Source organism: Anser brachyrhynchus, assembly GCF_964034855.1.
Source record: "Anser brachyrhynchus genome assembly, chromosome: 1".
NCBI lineage: Eukaryota > Metazoa > Chordata > Aves > Anseriformes > Anatidae > Anser > Anser brachyrhynchus.
The window spans coordinates 53,730,695-53,753,912 of NC_137694.1; the positions used below are offsets into that span (position 1 = coordinate 53,730,695).

Here is a 23,218-nt window from a genome sequence, read left to right on the forward strand (position 1 = left end):
TGGGGGGGGGAGGAAAGGAAAGGAAAGGAAAGGAAAGGAAAGGAAAGGAAAGGAAAGGAAAAGGAAAGGAAAGGAAAGGAAAGGAAAAAGGAAAGGAAAGGAAAGGAAAGGAAAGGAAAGGAAAGGAAAGGAAAGGAAAGGAAAGGAAAGAAGGAAGGAAAGGAAAGGAAAGGAAAGGAAAGGAAAGGAAAGGAAAGGAAAGGAAAGGAAAGGAAAGGAAAGGAAAGGAAAGGAAAGGAAAGGAAAGGAAAGGAAAGGAAAGGAAAGGAAAGGAAAGGAAAGGAAAGGAAAGGAAAGGAAAGGAAAGGAAAGGAAAGGAAAGGAAAGGAAAGGAAAGGAAAGGAAAAGGAAAGGAAAGGAAAGGAAAGGAAAGGAAAGGAAAGGAAAGGAAAGGAAAGGAAAGGAAAGGAAAGGAAAGGAAAGGAAAGGAAAGGAAAGGAAAGGAAAGGAAAGGAAAGGAAAGGAAAGGAAAGGAAAGGAAAGGAAAGGAAAGGAAGCAAAAAAAAAAGAAAAAAAAAGAAAGAAGAAAGCAAAAAAAAGAAAAGAAAAAAATGCTTTTATTAGGCAAGTTATGGGGAAAGAAAGCTACACAGAGGCACATCGATATAAAGTCTTTGTCTCAGTAATTTACAAAGCAGATGCGTTAGGCAATGGGCCTTTTCTTAAGATCAACCATTCTAAAACCTCTCATCAGCCTTACACAAAAAGCAAGGTACTCAGAAGCTTTAATGATTCTGTTCCTTGGAAAATGGCCTGGAGATCCATAGTAAGAGACCACATTGGTGGAAGAGAAATCCTACTTGTCCCCTTACTGGTGATTGCAGCGGAACAGATTTTCTGAAGTAAAAGGATGGACTGGAATCCATTAGAATTATATGGCCAGGAAGTGGGGAGAAGAATAGATTAAACAGTTGGTGCTGTTTTAAAGTTAAACTATTCAGTTAACTAAGTAGTTAAAGTTGCTGCTTTAACTAGTATTTGTGATTTTTTTTTTAAATAGCTTTTCAAAAGCAGTACAAAATTGCTGTCATGCTGAAGATTTTAGAGCTATATACATTAATGTGTGGATACGTATTGCAGATCCTGTGAGTCTTCATAAAGAGCCATGTCACAATAGAAACTAAAATCCATTGGTTTAGTTTATTTATTTCACTTTTAATTCTTGAACTTGTTATTCAATTGCATCTACTATTAACTAATCAGAAATTTTTGAACTGTGATTTCAAATAATCTTTATCAAGTAAAATAGTATTGATCTATGAGACCAAAATTTGATGAAAAATTTAAATTCCAGTGTTAAAAGAAAGTTCACAACTACTGAGATTTTAGAATGTGTGAAGTCACAACAGAAATTCCAAAAACACAACCTGCAACCAAAATGGAGTTTCAGGTTTGGTTAAATGGAATGAACAAATTATTTTTATTTTTTTTTCATTTCATGTTATTCACTGGAAATATTTTCCTTTTCTGTTGATAAAAATTAATTGTTATCTGCCTTCAGGGATTTCTTTATCCCATCTACCAAAGTCACGCACTTTGGTAGGTGAAGTTTTCATTATTTGACAAAAGCTGGCGAATCTTAGATTTTGAGCTGCTGTTGTCTAGTGAATGGTGAGAAGGTGGTTAAGGTTAACACATCCTCCCTGTGTTTTTCAGGAGGACTTTGGTGGTCTCATTACTGGACTATCTCACTAGAATACTCTTACTTGAGGATGAGGCAAACTTTCTGTTTGGACTCTTCCTTGGATCAACATAAAAAATGGAGCAAATCAGAATTTGTGGTAAATCATGTAGCTAAGTCAACATTCTGTCATTTTCTGTGTGGAATTTAAACTGTTAGACTGTAAGTCAGTCCACACCATGATACCTCTCATTTTGTGGTCTATTGCTAACCATGATGTCAGAGAGAGCACTTGCAGCGCAACAGGAGCTACTGGCCAGAAGAAACTTCACATTGCTCTTGCCTCAATCACCTGCATTGTTGGAAATAATTTAAGAAGTGTTGAACTTTATGACAACCTAAGAAACTCATCATTATTGGACGACTAAATAGAGTTGGTTGAGTAATGTTAATTATTTGCAAGTTTGTATTAAGAAAAAGATTCCTTGTGAAGGTTTAGATGGCAGGGATCTGAATATCTGCCAAAATAACCTAAGCTGGTGCATTGTATCACAGTTGTAGGTACTGAAATCAAACAGGAAAACATGAAACATGGATCGAGATGCTAATTCAGAGAACATTTTGCAGTGCTCCAAGTATGACTTTTCACCACAGCAGGTGCTGGGTTGGTACCTCTGCTTCTCATGGTGAGAGCCTGTGATCCAGCTGCCTTCCTACAGGCCTGTGGTTGCAACTGCTGTTGTTTTCTTAGCTGGAGGACTCTGTGGCTTGGCACATGCAAGGTTTCCTCCAGGAGCTTGTGAACAGTGACAACGTGATGTAACTTCGAATTGGTTTCTTCCATGCAAAATATGTTTTATCGTGCCAAAATTTACACAGAGAAAGTGGATGTGAAATACCAGAGACCTAACACAGACCTGGCATTGCCTGGCAGGCCTTGAGGTAGACCTGCCGTGGCCTCAGACTCCCACTGCTTGCCCTGGGCATTCAGCCATCCTCTTCTTATGGCAGAGCCATTCCTCAGGTGATCTCAGTGCCCAGCAGCTGCCTCAGCTGGCAATTGCTGCCAATGCCTCTTGTAACTCTTTTAGCAGATTAGTCCACTTTGATCTCTAGTCTCTCCACTGAGCTAGCAGTGCTAAGGCTGTGATGGCCTCTCCCCCAGCAACAAGAACCACTGCTGTGTCTAAGGGAATACTCTTTGACTGGGTCATGATTTTGCCTTTCCTGCCTGGTTTCTTATCTCATGCCAGGGCAGGTAACTCAACATAAACAAATGCACAGGGACTCGAGCAATACTCATATGAAAGAATGTTAGGTTTCCCCCAGGTCTTCAGGCATGTACATCTTAGGCATCATTAAAAATGGAAGTTTTCAGTTGGAATATGTTTATAGACTAGAAATAGCTAATCTTCTTGCCAGAAGAAGATTAAAAATCTCAATAAATTTTTTATTTGTAGAAAAAATGTAACTGCTCATTCAGATCACTTGCAACTGTATTATAAAGGGAGATTTCCATTGAAATCTTTTCTTACCAGTTTGAGTACTTATATACCTATACAGAGTTTTTGCCTGTGATTTCATGAGCTGTCTGTCTTGCAACCTAACAGTAATTTATCCAGTGTTGTGAATATATGGAAAAAAAATGCAGGTAAGTGTGCACTATGCAGTACTATAATTGCTACAATTCAGCAATCATGAGGCTGCAAGTGATTACATAGGAGGGGGATAAAAAGGAGTATAAGCAGGAAAGCAGTGGATGGAAAGATACCACTTTGATAATTTGTTTTGCTTTTGGTTTTTAAATTACACTAACTTTGTAGACTGGAGCAATCTGCCAAGAAATTTCAAATATTTGTCCCTTTACCTGTGAATAGATTTCCTTTGTACTTTGAAGAGTATTTAGCCTCCGTCTTCAACAGAAAATGTGTTCCTAACATACATATGATTCTTGAGGTATATGGACCACTAGTATTTTAATCTTCCATTGTGAGGGCAGTTGTGAAGACAAGTGAATTAATGATTACAAGGAGTTAAGCATCACAACAAAGAAAGTGATAGAGATACTTTTGTAGGTAGTAGATCTGTAGAGGCTTAGAACCAAATGTGATCTCTTAGAGCAGTGGAAGCAGTCATTTTTAGCTACCCATCCAAAATTATAACATTCCCTGCCCTTATAATGGAGAATGCATTTCTGTGCCTGGGATATCAGCATTCCTGGTCTTGCATCACACAAAACTGTGTTCAAGTGCGAAGTTGTGAATGGCATCTCCTGGGCATGCACTTACGCTGCTTCTGATATCCTGCTGGTAAATTCAGACCGCGAGGATGTAGGCACAAATGTCTTAAAGTACTGCACCTAAATCTGTCACACCTCAGCTGACAGAGTCATTAAAATTGCAGTAAAATTTGAAACTATCCAGTGGCTTTCTAATTAAATATTGAAAGTCTCTTTTGAACAGAATTATTAAAAGATTTATTTTTACTCAAGGAGAAATACAATTAAAATTAATATTTTGACATATCTGAGGTTTTTATGCAAGTCCTGTTCTTACAATTTACAGCAGGCATTCAGGTGACCCCCACTGAATGAGGGGCATCCTTTCTAAACCTGCCCTGAGGAGCACATAAAATATGACATAATTGCCTTTGTTTGGTTTTAAATGTCCCATGACAAATTCTCTTTTCATAATACCTAGCTTTTACTCAGATTCACAAAAGGTTCAATTTGTTTTTTAATGAAAATATTTTGCAGGTGTACATTCCATGCTGTGCCTTTCCTCCATCAAAGAGTGAAAGAAATACAGTGTATTGTTAATACAAGATCCTGATGATACACAAGACTGATTACCATTATAATTCTTTTCAGAAGTTATGTATAAAATGTCAAGAAAATTCACATGCATTTCTATCCCTATAACTAAAATAAAATATTAATAATGACAAATCCTGTCATTATTCCATCATAGTAAAATTAAAATTGTACATAGTACAATTGTGCATAGTACACTTAAAATCAGCTAGCAAACGTGATGCCCATCTACAAGAAGGGCTGGAGGGTAGACCCAGGGAACTATAGGCCTGTTACTTTGACCTCAGTGCCAGGGAAGCTCATGGAGTAGATTATCTTGAGTGTCATCAAGCGGCAATTACAGGGCAACCAGGCGATCAGGACCAGTCAGCATGGGTTTATGAAAGGCAGGTCCTGCTTGACGAACCTGATCTCCTTCTATGACAAAGTGACACGCTTAGTGGATGAGGGAAAGGCCGTTGATGTGGTCTACCTTGATTTCAGTAAGGCTTTTGACACCGTTTCCCACAACATTCTCCTCAAGAAACTGGTTGCTCTTGGCTTGGACTGGTGTACGCTTCATTGGGTTAAAAACTGGCTGGATAGCCGGGCCCAAAGAGTTGTGGTGAGTGGAGCCAAATCCAGTTGGAGGCCGGTCACTAGTGGAGTCCCCCAGGACTCAGTACTGGGGCCAGTCCTCTTTAATATCTTTATTGATGATCTCGATGAGGGGATCGAGTGCACCCTCAGTAAGTTTGCAGATGACACCAAGTTAGGTGCGTGTGTCGATCTGCTCGAGGGAAGGAAGGCTCTGCAGGAGGATCTGGATAGGCTGGAGCGATGGGCTGAGGTCAACTGTATGAAGTTCAACAAGGCCAAGTGCCGGGTCCTGCACCTGGGGCACAACAACCCCAAGCAGAGCTACAGGCTGGGAGATGAATGGTTGGAAAGCTGCCTGGCCGAGAAGGACCTGGGAGTATTGGTTGATCATCGGCTGAATATGAGCCAGCAGTGTGCCCAGGTGGCCAAGAAGGCCAACAGCATCCTGGCTTGTATAAGAAGCAGTGTGGCCAGCAGGTCTAGGGAAGTGATTGTGCCCCTATACTCAGCTCTGGTGAGGCCGCACCTTGAGTACTGTGTTCAGTTTTGGGCCCCTCACTACAAAAAGGACATGGAGGTGCTCGAGAGAGTCCAGAGAAGGGCAACGAAGCTGGTGAGGGGTCTGGAGAACAAGTCTTACGAGGAGCGGCTGAGGGAGCTGGGATTGTTCAGCCTGGAGAAGAGGAGGCTCAGGGGCGACCTTATTGCTCTCTATAGGTACATTAAAGGAGGCTGTAGCGAGGTGGGAATTGGTCTATTCTCCCACGTGCTTGGTGACAGGACGAGGGGGAATGGGCTAAAGTTGCGCCAGGGGAGGTTTAGGTTGGATATTAGGAAAAACTTCTTTACTGAAAGGGTTGTTAGGCATTGGAATAGGCTGCCCAGGGAAGTGGTTGAGTCACCATCCCTGGAGGTCTTTAAAAGACGTTTAGAAGTTGAGCTTAGTGATACGGTTTAGTGGAGGACTTCTTGGTGTTAGGTCAGAGGTTGGACTAGGTTATTTTGGAGGTCTCTTCCAATCTAGATGATTCTGTGATTCTGTGAAATAATTTCAATCAATCATCTTATTTAAACGTCTCTTAAAGGTCTAACCAGTGGCTTCTGAAATGATGTGTTGAGATTAATACAAATTAGAAATGTAATTTGGAAAAAAGTGCATTTATGTTTATGAATTAGGATTTAAATTCCATTCAGGCAGAAGGCATAGGAAACCACCCCAATCTCTAAGCATCCTTTTTTTCCATGTGCTACACCTAATTATTACCATATAAAATGATAGATTTTGATAGATTGATTAAACTTTCACATAAGCTATCCCTCTCAAAATGAAAGTAAAGTCAAAAGATGGACTAGGAGTCTAAATTATGTTCTCAGTAGATTGAAATCTGATATTTAACACTGTTTAAATATAGACTGTTATGATAAAATAATGTAGGAGGACATCCAAGTAGTCAGTTTCACTGTTCTTTGAAAGACTTAGATAAGAGCTGGATGGAAAACTGACATAATATATTCACAAGAAGTTTGGCTTATCATATCATCCATGTAGAAAGAAACATATTTTTGACTGGACTATTTCAATTTAAGAAAAATATATAAAAAAAAAAAAACCTTGTAGGTCTGTCAGCTGTAGCAAAGTAAAAAACGGGAATCAGAGTTTAATTGGCTAGAACAGATTTGTTTCAATGTTGAAAGATCAAAGAAACCAGTTCAACAGTTTAAGGTAGGAAAAGTATATAAAAATTAGCTTTTCAAAGGCCTAAAATCTTTGACATTTTGACACCAAAAAAGGTTCTTTAAGTGATACAGCTTCTTACTGTTTTTAGGGGACTATCAAACACTATATATGTTGTTCAGAGCTTTTGTTATCCACAAAAATTATATTTAACTAGTTCTAAAATTCGTAAAGTTAATAAATTAAAAACTTCAAAGTATAAAAATGAAATAAGCAAGTCAAAAATATTTATCACTGTTTTAAATATCAGAAAGAATCCTACAAAAATAAACACCTGTAATATTTTAGCTTTATGTGCTTATTAATTAATTTAAATATCTTTATATCTCTACATACAAGCGTATATTCCATGGAAAACAAATTAAAACAAGGTGATTACAGTAATTACATTTAAATCCTTTACTGGCAGATGGTTTTAAATACAATTTAAATAGCAAAAACATTGAAGAAAAAGTCAATAGAGAAATTGATTATGCAACTATTTAAAAATTAGAATAGTATTTTATTTAGCCTCCATAGAGGCCTTATACTTTTGAAAGCATATAACTATATTTATTTGTCTGTACTGTTATACACACTGAGAGGAAAAAAAGCATCCATGAGGTAACTGGAGCAATTTTCCCCACCACATCTAAGGAGTGGGCAGGACCAACTATACTGTATTATACTATGATATAGAATCATAGAATGGTTTGGGTTCGAAGGGACCCTAAAGATCATCTAATTCCAACCCCCTGCTGTGACAGGGACACCTCAAGCTAGACCAGGTTGCTCCCATCCAACTTGGCCTTGAACACTTCTATGGATGGGGCATCCACAGCTGCTCTGGGCAACCTGTTCCAGTGTCTCACCACCCTCACAGTGAAGAATTTCCTCTTAATCTCTAATCTAAACATACCCTTTTCTAGTTTAAAGCCATTATTCATCATCCTATCACTGCACTCCCTGACAAAGAGTCCCGCCCCAGCTTTCCTGTAGGCCCTCTTTAGGTACTGGAAGGCAGCTTTAAGGTCTCCCTGGAGCCTTCTCTACTCCATGCTGAACAACCCCAACTCTCTCAGCCTCTCTTCGTAGGAGAGCTGCTCCAGCCCTCTGGTCATCTTTGTGGGCCTCCTCTGCACTTGTTCCAATATGTCTATTTCCTTCCTGTGCTCTGGTCCCAGAGATGAATGCAAGACTGTGATCTCACAGGAGCAGAGCCAAGGGGGAAAATCACATCCCTTGACCTGCTGGCCATGCTTCTTTTTATGCAGCCCAGGATACAGTTGGCTTTCTGTGCAGCAAGCAGACATTGAAAGCTCATGACATGCTTCTTGTCAAACAGCACCCCTAGGTATATATAGTATAATAATACATGGTATATAGTGTATATATAGTATAACAATGGTGTAGTATAGCAATATATTGTATATATAGTATAGTAATGTTATACTATAGTATAATACTGTACTAGCAGCATACTTTTTGGTTCATAACATGATTTTTTTTCTTGAATTTCTTCACTTCCTTGATGGAATTAATTTTGCTTCTATTTAGCCATCATAATGGAAGCACCTAAATTTAAGATAATCACGTGTTTTCAGCCAGGAGAAAAGATATGCATGTTGTTCATCCCACCTCTTTCAGACACAGAAGATATGCTGACAGTGTTTCTCTCTCCAGCTTTTACAGAAGGAACCAGATAACCACTTTAATCTCAGCATTCAGCACTTTAGCTTTTCAGTTATCCTGCTCTGTGCCAGCCAGATATATTCAAGATTTTCAGCTCAGCTATTGTATTTGTGTCTTAAGTCAATGGATGATACAGGATACCTAAGGGCATTTTTGCCCTAAGTAGAGCATGCTCTGTTGTGGGGTCACAGGCCAGGATTTCAAGAAAAAATTTTTACAGGTAGGAAAGGTACCCAGAATATTCTTCTTGTGGTTTATAGTTATATATATGTAGATACACATTAATAGTAACAATGTATATAGTAACAATGGCTTCTCCCTAGGGATATCAGAACATTTATAAGCCTAATGGCAAGGGCTCTGTTTTATCTGGTCCCTTACCGGTCATTTTTCTCTCCAAATCTTACTGTCTAACACACCCAGCAATGTTCTCCAGCTTCCAAGCTCTGAGGCACCCTGAGCTGTCAACTACAAAATCACTCTTATATTGTGTTCACAGTAAATTAGTTATCTAAAGCCTGGAATTATAATGAGGTAATGAATAGCCTCTCAGGAAGTAGAGAACTGTACAAAGGTCTACAGAGATCAACATGCCTGTGAGAAGAAAGCAAGGTTAAGGAACATTTTTTAGGTTTTAGGGTATCGTCATCGGATTAAGCCACAACATTTAGAAAGTTCCAGCTAGAGAACTAGTACTCTAGATTTAAATTTAAATCCACAATTCTTTTTCATTCTTCTAAATCAAATATATATATATATATATATTGTTGTGAATTTTCAATTTACTTGACTGAGTTTGGCAAAGTTAGTAGGGATCCAAATTTAGACTTAAGATAGAAAGATATCTTAGGACTTAACTATGGGAGTACCAGCATCTCTGCAGTTTTACACTCCAGATTTGAGTGACGTTGAAATGTGTTACTGTGGTCCAGGTCAAAAGCTTTGCAAGTGTGCTAAATGGGAAAATAATGTCTGTAATAGTGATTTAGAAAAGTAATCTAAAGATTTGAGGACTGCATTCAGAAACCAATGAGGAAAAAACTTTGTGATATATTTGATCATATTTTAGGAGGTAGTACTTGGACTTGAACCCAAGGTTGACTGTCCAGTTTTCAATAACTACAATAGTATTCATGCACATTTATTTTTATTAATGTCTTCTGTTAATTTAATTTAAGCACATATGACTTCATCCTCAATAATATTACCCTTTTCTTTTTCAAAAGAGAATTTAGCATGAAAACCATTAAGAATTATATCAAATATTATTGCCTTATAGGGTTAAATAATATGTAGGTAGTTGAAAAGCTTACTGTAGACAAGACATACTTTGTAAGAGATATGTTAAGCTGGATTGCATAAACATAAAAACATAAATATAAGGAATATGTATGTTCTTATTTCTCAGAAGCAGTACTACTGAGTTTTATCAATACTGAACAATCACTCACTTACCTAGATCTGTAATATTATTATCTGTTGTTGCAATGATCATCAGAATTTTGAGAAGAAAGATTTAGAGGCTTCCTAGGTAAAAACTTAAGAGTCATCTGCATCTTCATCTGCACCTAATTCATACATCCTCATAACCCATACAGCCATGTTTTGGTGTGACTACCTGTGTAGACAGTTAGATAATTTTTTCAGTGACTAAATTAGCACATTTGTAAATATTTTGCACACTTTAAAAAGTTCAAGTTAAATAAGAAATAAGTAATAAATGCAAGTGTGATAATAATAAAAAACCCCTCTCCTTTAACAAAGTGAAAAGTAAAAATCCATTTTTATTTGTAAGGCAACAGGAGGAGAGTTTCCTTGCTGTCTTAGGATCATTAATTCTGAATTAATTTATTCATTAAATCAGGAAAAGAGAACAAGTATGAAAGCGAATTAGCTGTGTAGTTCTTCACAACTTAGAACTGCTACATGACCACTAGAGCTGATACTTTTAAGGTGGGCCAGACTTGAAACTTCATTCTGCTCCTGCTTGTTGTTACTCTGTATCCTTTTCAGTAACAAAAACATGGTAACAATTAGCCTTTAAAATGAGGGATTTTGGGCAAAGACATTGTTCCTAAGTGTTCAAAATTAAGTGAATCCCCCCAAATAATAGTATACAATGTTAGATGCTTTTATTTGCATTTCACTTTGAGGGTATAATTTTATTTAGTTAGTTACTTTAAAAGTGGTGGCCCAAAGGTATCTAAATACCGAAAGAGGAAAAAAAAAAATGTTGTGGAATGTGTGAAGAAATTATAAAATTTTGTAATCGTGTTTACACCATGTTCTTACTGATGTGAAGGATGATTAAGGATTTGTGTTAGAAATAGGTGATAAATCAAGATGATGTCATAGTGAAGTCTGCATTTTAATGGATCAATGATTATTGTATGAAACTCCAGATCTATTGTCAGCTGACAGTTAACATATCCCGTGATTTTACATTTATTTCACATAATGTACAGTTACTCTCTGTAAATCATTATTTTATAGTATATACTTTGAAGTATCTCCTTTAAGCTACCTGAAAGTCACTTATAGCCTTATTAGCTAATTTTATTAGCTAATTTTTCTTGCTGTAAACCATTATTTCTTTAGTTTAGGTTTAAGAACTATTTGCATCATACCAAACAATAAAAAAATAAAAAAAATAAATAAATAAAAATAGTGGAGCTATTCAGATAAAAAGTTTTTAAATTTTTAAATTACCAATGACTATACAAAAGGAATCACTACTAACGAGATTATAAAGATTTCCTTAGGCAAAAATTTTAAAGCACAGTGTATTTGTACATTCCCAGAAGACACATATTGTCTCACACAATTTTAATTCCCACTCTTTTATATTTTCATGCAATTGTTGTGGGTGAAATTTTGCCCTCCAGTCTTGGTCTTGACACTGAAACCAGTGGAAATCACACAAATGCATCAAGGGCTGTAACTTGAAAATCAGTGAGGAGTGAAACTGCTTGACTCAAAACACTTTTCCACATTTATATTAAGGAAGAATCATGTAAAGTGATGTGTCCCTCAGATCTCAAATGCTGGCCAGAGCTGATTCAAATAGTCATTACAATCAGAATTTAAACATAAATTAAAAGTAAAATTTGAACCCCTCCCCCCAAAACAAACAAACAAAAAAAACACTTTCAAAATAAATTATTCAGACCAAAGTACATATATTTTTTAATGTAGATTTCCATCTACTAGTTACTTCAAGTCCCACAAATTCCTAACTGTTGAACATGCTTACCAAGTAGTACTGACTTAGGTCTTCCCTACTACAACATGTTTTTTTCTTTCAGGACAGGGCAGTATTTTAGGGTGTTTTTGACTCAGGATTTACGCATATATAATAGAGTGATAGAAACCTTTAAATTTACACTAGCTTTCCAAAAACCAGCATCTACCCATCATAGTAGTATTCCACTGTAATACACAATGCTATCCATTTGGTAAACCACTTATTATATATGCTCATGGAAGCAGAATATTGCAAAGAGAAAGCAGCTTATTTTCCAGTATCTGTGTGGGACTTTATACCACTAAAAATAAATGAAGCAGTATCTTTACTATGAAAAAGGAAAAAAAAATTCTACTTGTATCTGCACTAAAATAGCCATTGAATACCACACTTAGGACTTTTATGTACCTGTTTTTCTTAAGAAAAAGCCCTTAGAATTCATGTTACAGTTACTAAGTGCTGGAAAGTTGATAAAACTAGAATTTCATTTTACATCACTTGTTTTTCTTTCATAGTCTTTTGGCTCTGTTCTCCTGTAATGCTACTTTGGTAACCACTGTGTTCAATGTGAAAGAATAATAAAGATAGAAGATAAAGCAAGACATAATGTTGAATATCCTGACATTCTGTCATTCTTTTGTATCCTTAATGCTCATTAATCATTAGCAATATAAGTTTATTTGCTTGTTTGTTATGTTTGTTTTTTGTTAAACCTCTCTGCATGTATAGACCTAATATAGCAGATGTTACAAATGGCCAATTTGGTATCAAAATGTCAGTAGATTTCACAAACCGCCTGCTAAGTGATTTTTGGTTTTCTTATACATATGACCATTTCCTTTCTATCTTTTGCAGATTGTAGCTTTGCGTGAACAAAATGCACACATTCAAAGGAAAATTGCAGCTGGTGAAGGGCCTGCTGAATCAGAGCATATTGAAGGAATGGAGCCAGGGCAAAAGGTTCATGAAAAGGTATAAAACATTAGTTTTCATTGGAGCACACAATCTATATAAGAACTGATTCAGTGTAACACTGTAATGTGAATATAGTGTAAGTGTAATGTGAATCTATTGTAAGTATAGTGTGAATATTTTATGGGACTTCCATTTACAATATTGTTTGCCCACTGAAACCAATGTCAAACAATGAATTTTTTCACATGAAAAGCAAGTGCAAATGGGCAGGTCTTAGCTCTCTGATCAGATATTGAGTTAGGCCTACAGATTATAGTAAACTTTTATTGTTTGTTTGTTTGATTGTTTTTTGTTTTGTTTTTCAAAATGCTGCAGTTAAGGATAGCATCTCCTTCTGAGTGGTCCTCCCTGTGTCATAGGCAGAAGAGCAAGGTGTAATTGTATATACATACTAGGGCATAGATGCATAAAGGGCATATACGCATAAAGGGCATATATGCAAAAACTGCTGCCAATGTAGCCCATCAGGGAATGACAAAGAGACCTAAAAACTAGAAAAACACATTTTCCTCTGTGTTACACATTGACATGTTGCAGGTTTATATCCTTGCTCATATAAAGAAAGGTGAAGAGCATATTAATTAACATTCTTTCAATACAAAATAGCTGTATAGAAGTTAGGCTATTTGCCCATTTAAGGCTGAACAACAAAGACAAGTTAGAGAATATCTGATTTAGAAATAAGGATTTCCTCTGAATCTTAGTTTTCCAGATGGATAAAACCAAGTTGCATATCTTCTCTTGATTCACAGTTATTAAATTAATATGCAAGCATAAAATAACATTTTGCAGACAGCTGAACTGAGTAAAGTTGCTGCTTGGTTCTCTAATTGTGTATGTTTTATAATGACATGTGATGAACAGTAGCATAAATTACACTTATAAAAATAATACTCATTATTACTTATTTAGTTTATAGGTAATCCAATTTACTAGAGTGTACTTGCACTGCAAGCATTAGTTTATATGTTTTGCAGTTTACTATGTATGTGTATTTTTCAAGTTATCTATGTGGTTGAGAAACATACACTAAATAAATACCGTTCACCTTTTTTCTTTGTCCTTGAAAAATCTTACTGTTTGACACATCCACGATTTAAAAAAAAAAAAAAATACACCTCACCTGTGCTTTTAAATGCAACTAAATCTTCAACTTACTTCTTTCCCTGTAAGCAGAACTAAGAAGAAATCAGAATATCTGTCATTTAGATATTATGTCCTGCATATTCATGAAACAAGAATGAAAAGCCAGAGTAACATATCATTAAGACTGATTTTTTTTAGACCATTATGTCCAGAAAAATTCTACACTTCCTAAAACTACCTAAGTTTTTATTGTTGATATGAATTAAAGGCTTCTTCTTTTGCTCCTTATAGTAATGAAAGCATTATGAATAGGGAGACCACAAGACACTATGTTGACACTGGATCTACCAGTGACCTCTAGTTAGGAGGCGTGGGATATGTCAAAAAACTGCAGCAGGGGGGTTCAGACCAGATATTAGGAAAGAATTCTTTACTGTGAGGGTGATCAAACACTGGAACAGGCTTCCTAGAGAGGTGGTTGATGCCCAAGCTTGTCAGTGTTCAGAAGACCTTTAGACAATGCCCTCAATAACGTGCTTTAACTTGTGCTTAGCCCTGAAGTGGTCAGGCAGTTGAACTCAGTGACCTCTGTAGGTCCCTTTCAACTGAACTATTCTATTCTATTCTATTCTATTCTATTCTATTCTATTCTATTCTATTCTATTCTATTCTATTCTATTCTATTCTATTCTATTCTATTCTATCTATTCTATTCTATTCTACTCTACTCTACTCTACTCTACTCTACTCTACTCTACTCTACTCTACTCTATTCCTGTCCTTTCCTTTCCTTTCCTTTCCTTTCCTTTCCTTTCCTTTCCGTTCCGTTCCGTTCCGTTCCATTCCTTTCAGTTCCAATTCACATCCTCTGCACTAGCTACTTTCTAACTTCCTATTACCTTTGTGCCCACCATTAATTCCTTCTTAGTTTGTAAATAGAAGCCCTCACTTTGTAAAATACTTCAGCTTAAGCCTGTACACTAAACATTACTTTTAAAATGTCCTTCAACTTCAGCTGTAGGGATGAAGGCCAATAAGCTATGATGCCGTGGTTTCTACCCTCTTTTAATTCAGGAGACCAAGGTTCAGTTTCAGTCAGACGGAGTAGTTCCTACATTTCAGGTTTCCACTTTTCACAGTTGATATATAAGTAAAACTTAAGTAATACCTTCAGGAGTTTTTGGACTTCTCAGGAAGTACATACATGGTAAAATGTACACTGAAGTAGAGCTTGCTCAGATTCTGACAACAGTTAGTACCAAACAGATATACGTCATTAGAGGAGCTCTCAGGTAAATCTGCAGAAAGAGTTAGTCAGCCCTGGAAAACATGCAGACTAGACTCTTTGGGGAGATTTAAGTGTGTCCCAAATTTAACAGCCATTCTGAAGCTGGAATAACTTTTTGTGTATTTATGAAAAAGATGTCGTCATTGGTTCCAGCTCATTTGCAGCAGCAATGCTGAATGATTAGTATATTCCCATGAAAAGAAAGAAAAATGAGGACAAAAAAAAAAGACAATATGACTGCATTTTACAGCAACATGGAAATATTTTATATTTTATATTACTTCAGTGCTTAGAAAAGGTGCTGAAGGAAGTTATTAAATATTTTTAAAGCACTTCCTAGAAATAGGATTTAAAGAACAGTCTAAGAACTTTTCTGGGACATTAATTTTCTTTTTTTACATTTTTATACATTTTTATAAGACAACAAATTTGGCTCAAAAAGAAATCATTCTAATATACCATAAATTGATTTCTGTAAAGCAGTTGCTGCATACATAATGATATTTTTTAAATTGAGCAGTAAGGTAAATCAAGATAGTTAATCTTTAAGAAATAGAAGTCATACTAGTGATGGAGTGCAATCATAAATGGAGGCTCATTATCAAGTATAACTGAAACATTTCAAAAGAAAATAATAGTAAAATAGAAGCAATGAGAATTACTAACTAGGTATATTTATTGCTTTAGAAAACAAAGGAAAAAGAAGAGAAAGAGTAAATGGCTTCCAGTTATGATCTTAAAAAATTCCAAACTTTTTAAAATAGCTGCTCTAGGAAAATATTAGGGATTTCAACATGGGATTATCCCAATTGAAAACCAAACCGAGCAGTTTCTTGGGTCTAAATTTTGCACCTAGAACAGTCTGCAGATTGCACTGCAAGTTGCTTTCACTGGAAGATGGATGCCAGCTCACTGAATGGGTGAGGTCACCCACGTTCTCTAGTGGGGACCTCAGCTAGATACATTAAAATTTCTGCTCTACAACTGCAAAGCTTCTATGCTATATCACTTAAATTAAATTTAAAATCTGGCAAGTAGAGAAACCTGCAAGGAGGCAAATTACACAAAAAGAAGAGCTTTAACGGATTTTGAAAAATTCTTTTAGAAAAAAAAAACTTTCAAAGATTACCTACCATGGGAATTAAGATGCAAACATTTCTATTATCAAATAATCTCCTAGCTAGATCTGTGACCATTGGATGCGATTTACTGCCATCCAGATCCTTCACTTGATCTGTGAGGATGATGGCCTGATTTCCCCATAAGTAAAGGCCAGGGAAGGCAGGATTCACCGTGAATAAATGGTAAGTCTATTGGGAAGCAGCTACGGAAGCTGTAAAGCTGGGACTGACCAGCATTCATGATCCTGAGGATTCTAGTGGAGGATGTATGCAGGGATGTTAAAGGAAAGAAGGTGGGCAGATGGGAAGCTCTGCAGTGGTACAAATATTGAAGAAGGAGCTCACCACCCTACAGGGGGGACAGACCGTGTGCACCTCTTCTCATGGTTTCCTGCCCGAAACAACCAGCAGTGAGTGACAACTGATGAGCCCCTCTTGAGAATAACAGTGGGGTCTGTGGACTGCACCTGAAGTACCTCTGGGGGAACTTGCATGCAAGGTGTTAATAAAGGATTACCAAAGTTCATTGGCCACCTCAAGCTATGGTACATGAGGTTTGGTTTTCTCAGCTCTGGGAGAATGTTTCAGGAGCCAGTGGGGAAAACTAGATTATCGTGTAAAAGCAGGAGAACATTTTTGACCAGTAGAGTTTTAATTTTTTGAGAAAGTGTTTGAGAAAGTAAACATAAGGTTAAATAAAGAGAAGGAGCATTAAAAAAGAAAGCCCACTGATGCTTTTTATTACAACCCTTAGGTTAGAAGGACATGAATTTTCATAATTTCACATTAAAATTATACATACCAGAAACAGCACCAGGTGTATTATATTATTTTCCCACTTAACCCATAACCATATGCATCCATTTACCCATTCCCATGTAATTTTAAGTCAGTATGGTTCACTCTTTTTTTATTTTTATTTTTTGTCAAAATGCAATATGAAAGCCCTTGTAAGTGTATGAAATAATGAGTTACTTGAGAAATACAAAGTCTCTACTCTATCTCCAGTCAACAATCATGTTCAAGTTTGAGGAAGGAAATATTTTTGCCCCAAATTGCTTTCAGTTTGATGGAAAATTTGTCAAGATACCCTAAATGTAAGATTTTCCTCCTAAAATATTCATTAATACATTTAAAGACAAATTGGTGTACCTGAGCTTGTGGTTGAATTTCAGGCACCATTTACCATACATAACTGGAGCAAGAAATAAGAATGAGTCTCAGATGTTTATAGCAGGCACAACGTGTTCTCATTTCTTGCTATAAACTATGGTACCATTATGTGGTGCTTTCTGGACCTCTAAAAATAAGATGCTGAGAATAAGTAGCTTGTTTTCAAATAAAGTCATTATTCCTTGCTGATATTTATTTTAGCGTCCATGCAAGTCATGGAAATTGAGTTATTCATTAAAATGGAATGTTATCAGAAATTTTCATATGCAAATTGGGAAGGATTGAAGTTACTTTGGAAAAAGTGTCATTTTCTGATATTTGTATACCTTACATATCAACCATTATAGCATGTCCTTCACTTATAATGGTGTGTTTCAAAATTCATTGCCAATTTCTGGCCCATATTGGAGAATATTCCAGAGTAAATTCCATGCTACAACTTTTAATTCAAACATATAACAAATCATTGCTATAATTCTTCCGAAGTTAATAGAGTTTTATGAGAGATTAATTTACGTGGGGAATGGCTATTTTTATTCCCATAGACACCTTGTATGCACAGGATGGCTCCTGCCTGACAAAGCTTTTTTATGCAGATTTCATTACGCTGAAGGCATGAAAGCTAAGCATATACATGCAGTGTAGACCAGGATGTTTCTCCTTGAAAATGCACTGTTTCTATTTTTAAACTTAATTGCTGACATCTGTAACCACAGCCTATAAACACTGGCACAAAACAAAGTCAATTTGTCTCTATTTATTGCCTTTATATATATACATCCCACATGTCACTTCAATACTTATAACCTTTGTATATAACCTGTATATATATAACCTGTGTTCCTTTACAAGGAACTCAGACCTGTATATAATTACTTTTTACCTGTATTAAACAGGTATATTGCCTTATAATATGCCTCAGGCACTCACATTCACCTCATTTAAGAATCACATTTTTTTCTTCTTCGTCATGACACTAACGTATTCCAATAATTAAGTGAAACGCCTGCAGTTTATAAATACTAAAATCTGTTAAAAAATTGACAACAGTTATAGACATTGCATCCTGTAGGAATAAAAAGTATTTTGCCAAAGCAAACTCAGAGTAGGCTAATCAAATTAGTTTGCAAATCAAATAATATTAAGAGGAAATAGTATCTAAAACATAGCAGGTCTCTTTCAGAGCAGTTATTGGAATCTGTTCTGTTTTTTGTACTAGAATATTTTTGGATCTTCTGATCACTTTGGTCTGTAGCAAGCTGAAGAAGAAAACTTCCAGCTCCTACTTACTAATTTATTTCATGTGTGCTCCTTTACTCTTTCATTTTAATTGGCAGCATAGTGGAGCAGCAAAGAATGGAGTGAAGGCAGGCACAGGCAGCCCTCATTAGAAGTAGCATTTTAAAGAAGGCTGTAAGGATTTAACACTTATTATCAAAGGGATGTTTGTAACTGGGAGAAAGTTTGTTGTAAAGACTTCTTGTTTTGCTGTTTAAATGTAATCACGATGCATGATGTATAAAAATAAAATAGTAGGAGACACAATCCTTATCCCAAAGCATTCTAAATTTAAAAAGTAATACACTTCAGACTAAAAAAAAAAAAAATTAGATGATGGGTTAGTTTCCAAGCAGTACAGATAGTACAGATATCTTTTGGGCTTTCTAATAGACCCTTTATGGATTAATATTGATACCCTAATTTTAAAAGTGTGTGCTGAGGGAGTCTTAATGAAGATTGATGGCTTGACACAACTGGAAAGGTAAGGAGTTTTCAGAATGAAAAGAAAAATGGGAAAAATGCTGCAGCTAGGACTAAAAGTCTTTATAAATCTAAGGAGTCAGGCCTATGCTGGGAGTATCCCTAGTGGAATAATATGCAATATTCTCTCTGAAAGAGGCTTTAGGCAAATATTCTGTGAGTACTGTTCTGCTCAGTAGCTGAGTATGTTTGTATGATTATGATTATTTAGTGCTCGATGCTATGGCATAGATATTTTATGATATTGAAAAGCTACATTACTTTTGCATTATTTACATGATAAATCAATAGACTTTCAGTCAGCTGTTTTTTGTCTGTTCAATATAAATTAACTTGTCTTTCAGTCATGGAAACTTTTTTCCCTTTCACCTAACAGAAACCCCTATATTAGGCCTGTTAAAACACTGCTTTAGAAGTCTTGCTATCTATGGGAATTTTACTCCAAGCATTTTGCTAGCTGACCTTTGCTGGGTGGCTTACTGCAAGGAGTCTCCATGCCTGCTGGCCTGTGTATGGCTTGGTTTGGGCAGTTAACTAGGCTTCTAGCACCTGGAAATTATTTCTCTGTCCTGCATGAAATCTCAGAAATTCTTTCCAACAGTACAAAACAGAAATACGTAGACATTCTGGAAGGGGCTATCACCAAGAAGAAAAATGCCCACCCATCAAGTAGACTTTCTTTTTTTTTTAATCCCCCTGCCCCATTTTGCAAAATGAGTAGAGCATGACAGATGATTACAGGCATCAGAAAGAAGAATAAGAGCTGAAAGCTGATCAGGAAGCAGAGTTGTTCCAGACCTTTAAAGTGGTAATAAAAGCTGGAGTCTTTTGATGGCTTGAAAGAAAGAGCAAGACAATGAGGAGATTTAGAGAGAAAAATGCTGGAGAAGATAGCTATTTTTACATGAGTATGGCAGGGTAGCGGGGGAGAAGAAATTTGAGAGAATGTTGGCTTGGGTAGTTGATTAGAGACTGGGGAAAATTCAGAGTAATTCAAGAGGAGGCCTCTAATGATTATGAGATTATTGCCTGACACAGACCAAAAGATGTGGAAAAACCTAGGGAAGTAGCATAGCCTTGAAAGATGAAGAGACAAACAACCACTTAGAAATCACTGTGACATCTTCAGTGTAATGCTATTTGTTTTGGTATAGCTTTTAAGATTTTGTTTTGTGTGCTGATTTTATGGATGATGATCAGTTTACTTTTGCTTGTAGTTTAACTGTCACTTGTGATTGGACTACTATATAGCTATGTATCTGTGTTAATGTCATTTACTTTCTTCTAAACCTTTTTGAGCACGAGGCATTCAAACGGAATAGAGATAAAAGCTCTCTACACTATAGTGAAGAGCATCGTCTGGTAACTATTGGTATTTATTTTTACTTACATCTCAAATAGCATCAGTAAATGTTGCTTTTTGCAGCATTAAATTTTACTCTTGCTTTCATAAAGTCAAGTGATGTGTATAATTCAGCTTCCTTTGGTGTTTATTTTAATTCCTTTTTATTATTTCTATACTACAGAGTTTCTACAATTTTATTTGATGTGGAAAACATAGTTTTTCTCTCTCTCCTGTGAAGCTCTGGCTTTCATGGACAACTTTTCTAAGTCATGAGGAACATCTTCACTTACCACTGCATAAAATAATCTTTTCCTCTTGGGATTTGGGACAGTGTTTTCAAATATGTCTGCTTAAACTATTTTAAAGCTTTTAAGCTCCATATGGCATTTCTTCCCTATTCATTCTTATGTTGAATTTTCTATGTTTATTATTCATAGGGGTTATCTTATTCCAAAGAGAGTTTAAACATAATTTAGGTTTTAAAATTAGTACTACTACTAATCATATTTCATTTCCAAAATATTTGGAAAGTGGTTTATGCTAAGGAAATTCTGTATATTCCATATGAAGTATAGGAAAGCTTTTATACCTCAGATGCCACGTCAGCACTTCAGCAGCTGACCAAAATTCAGCCATATTTTATAGAAGAGCTGCTAGCACCCACCTTTGTAGAAGACGGAGTGAGAAATCTCACAAAATAAAGTGATTCAGCATTCTTTCTTTAGGTTGAGATGCCACCAGCATGTGAAAGAGGTGTATCTTGGAGGCCAGTAACCATGAGCATTCTGGTCACAGGCTCATGGCAGATATGAGGTTATGTCATATCTGGAGGCAGGTGAATGGAGCATATTCCAGTCTCCAAAAGCTTCTGCAGCAATGAGATTCCGGTACTTAGAAACCATTTTAGCCTTTTCTAAATATCATGTTGTTTTCTGAAAACAATTCCTTGCTGAACCCTAGCTTGTATCCATCCTTTTATTTTTTACATGTTTTATATTATTGCTTTCCTGTCCAACTTCATGCTGACAAAAATAAAATAAAATAAAAATGCTCTGATTTGGTATTTTATAGGGTTCAGACAAAAAAATTGCCTAGGCTTGTGCTCTTTGTTTATGTATATTTACAGTATGTATATTGGCAAATAAGCCTTCACATAGTAAGCAAATAGAACTCACTGTCTGCAAATGTTTGAAAAGCCCTTTTAATGTTAGATTTTATACATCATACCAAGAAAAATACGTAATATCAGCATTATTTTTTTGTGGTTTTGTGTGTGTGTGTGTGTTTTGTTTTTTTTTAAGATACTTCAATTCAGACATAGTTCTATTGTAATGTTGTGTCAGAAGTCTTCAGGGATTTTCCTATTTGCCAAAGGTAGCCTGTCTATCTAAACCAGATACTCACTTTGAACATTAGGATGAGAGCCTGATAGAAATTTGTTCAGCATGAACTCTCAAAGAACCACGTTATACTGACTTGAGAACATGGTGAGGACTTCAACTTTGACACTGTAGATTTACAGTGTAACCAACTTGCCAGTACTCCATTTAAAAAAAAAAAAAAAAAAAACTTATGGAATGTCTTAGGAAAAAGTAGGAAGTACACATAAGGTACATGCTTTTAGGGATTAAAAAAAGAGGGAGAGAGAAGAAAAAATGGAGTTGCTTACACCACCCAGTTTCTAACAGGAATTTGAAGAATTTTTTTGCTTTTAATTATTGAACAGTACATTGTGGTTAGACAGAGCTTTATTTAGTCCTCAGGACTGAAAATGATTATGCAGGGGGGGAGGGGGGAGGGCATCGTGCACCTGGACCACCATAAACTTACATACACTGAGGAGGAGTTTTATCAAGCAAATGAATCCTATTTTCACTGCTGACTGCTCAGAGGTAACCCTGTGAGATGTTCTTTGTTTCCTTCTTACCACACTCCTGGCTTAAGTTCTCATTCAAAATATATAATTAATTAGTGGCTTGTAGTATCCAGCAATAGACAAAACACTGGTGCGATACCAGTGCTGTTCTAGCTACAAGTGCAGAGCACAGCACTGTATGGGCCGCTGCAGGGAAATTAACTCCATCCCAGCCAGACCCAGAACACCTCTGTGCACCAGAATCACAATCCTTTCTCCTGTTTTACTGGGAGATGCTTATGATTACTTTCTGATCTTTACCTGGGAATTTTTGGCTTATGCTCTTTTAGTTAAATGTGTCCTTCCTCAGTACAGCCCAGTGTACTACTTCAAACAATATGGAAAAGTTAATGAAATTACATTAGTGAAACTGTCATGGAAATAAGTTGCCTATCAGGCAGCAAGGTGTGAATGTATGTTGACACGTGTGAGATTGAAGAAATAGCTTCATTTTCTTTTTTTAGGCCTGCTGACTGAGTTTATTCATAAGGTAAGCTAATGTAGTCTGTAGGCTCTCTTGTAAAGTCATTATTCATTCTCTACTGTATGTGACATCCTTAAGAAAGGATTTCATCATGTGTGCTTCAACTTCGGCTTCCAGTCAAAACTTTTTTACGACATGACAACTCCTGGCTGAAAAATGTTTTTGCTGAAGCTATTAGTAGTTGAACTATTTGAATAGTTGAAATATTTTAATATACTGAATTGACACTGAAGTAATATTGTATAATGTACTAATTTTGAGCAATGAAATGAAAGATCAGAGAAACAGCTTTCTCTGTTTCCTTATCCCCTCTCTAAGCTAGATCTTATCACATAACTAAAATAGATTCAGGTCTGCTCCTAATCTAGGTAGACCTGACTGGAAGGATTGAAAATAAATAAAACCCAT

General features: G+C 36.2%; 1 protein-coding gene across 15 annotated transcripts in view; it reads left to right on the top strand.

Moving 5' to 3' along the window:
• The window catches only part of PPFIA2 (PTPRF interacting protein alpha 2), a 341,449-nt gene that overhangs the window by 243,052 nt on the left and 75,179 nt on the right, over window positions 1-23,218 (top strand). For all 15 annotated transcript variants that reach the window (XM_080575702.1, XM_080575698.1, XM_080575688.1 and 12 more), the window contains one exon: window positions 12,518-12,634. In XM_080575702.1, the coding sequence (XP_080431828.1) occupies window positions 12,518-12,634 (117 nt within the window). The remainder of the gene's footprint in view (window positions 1-12,517; window positions 12,635-23,218) is intronic.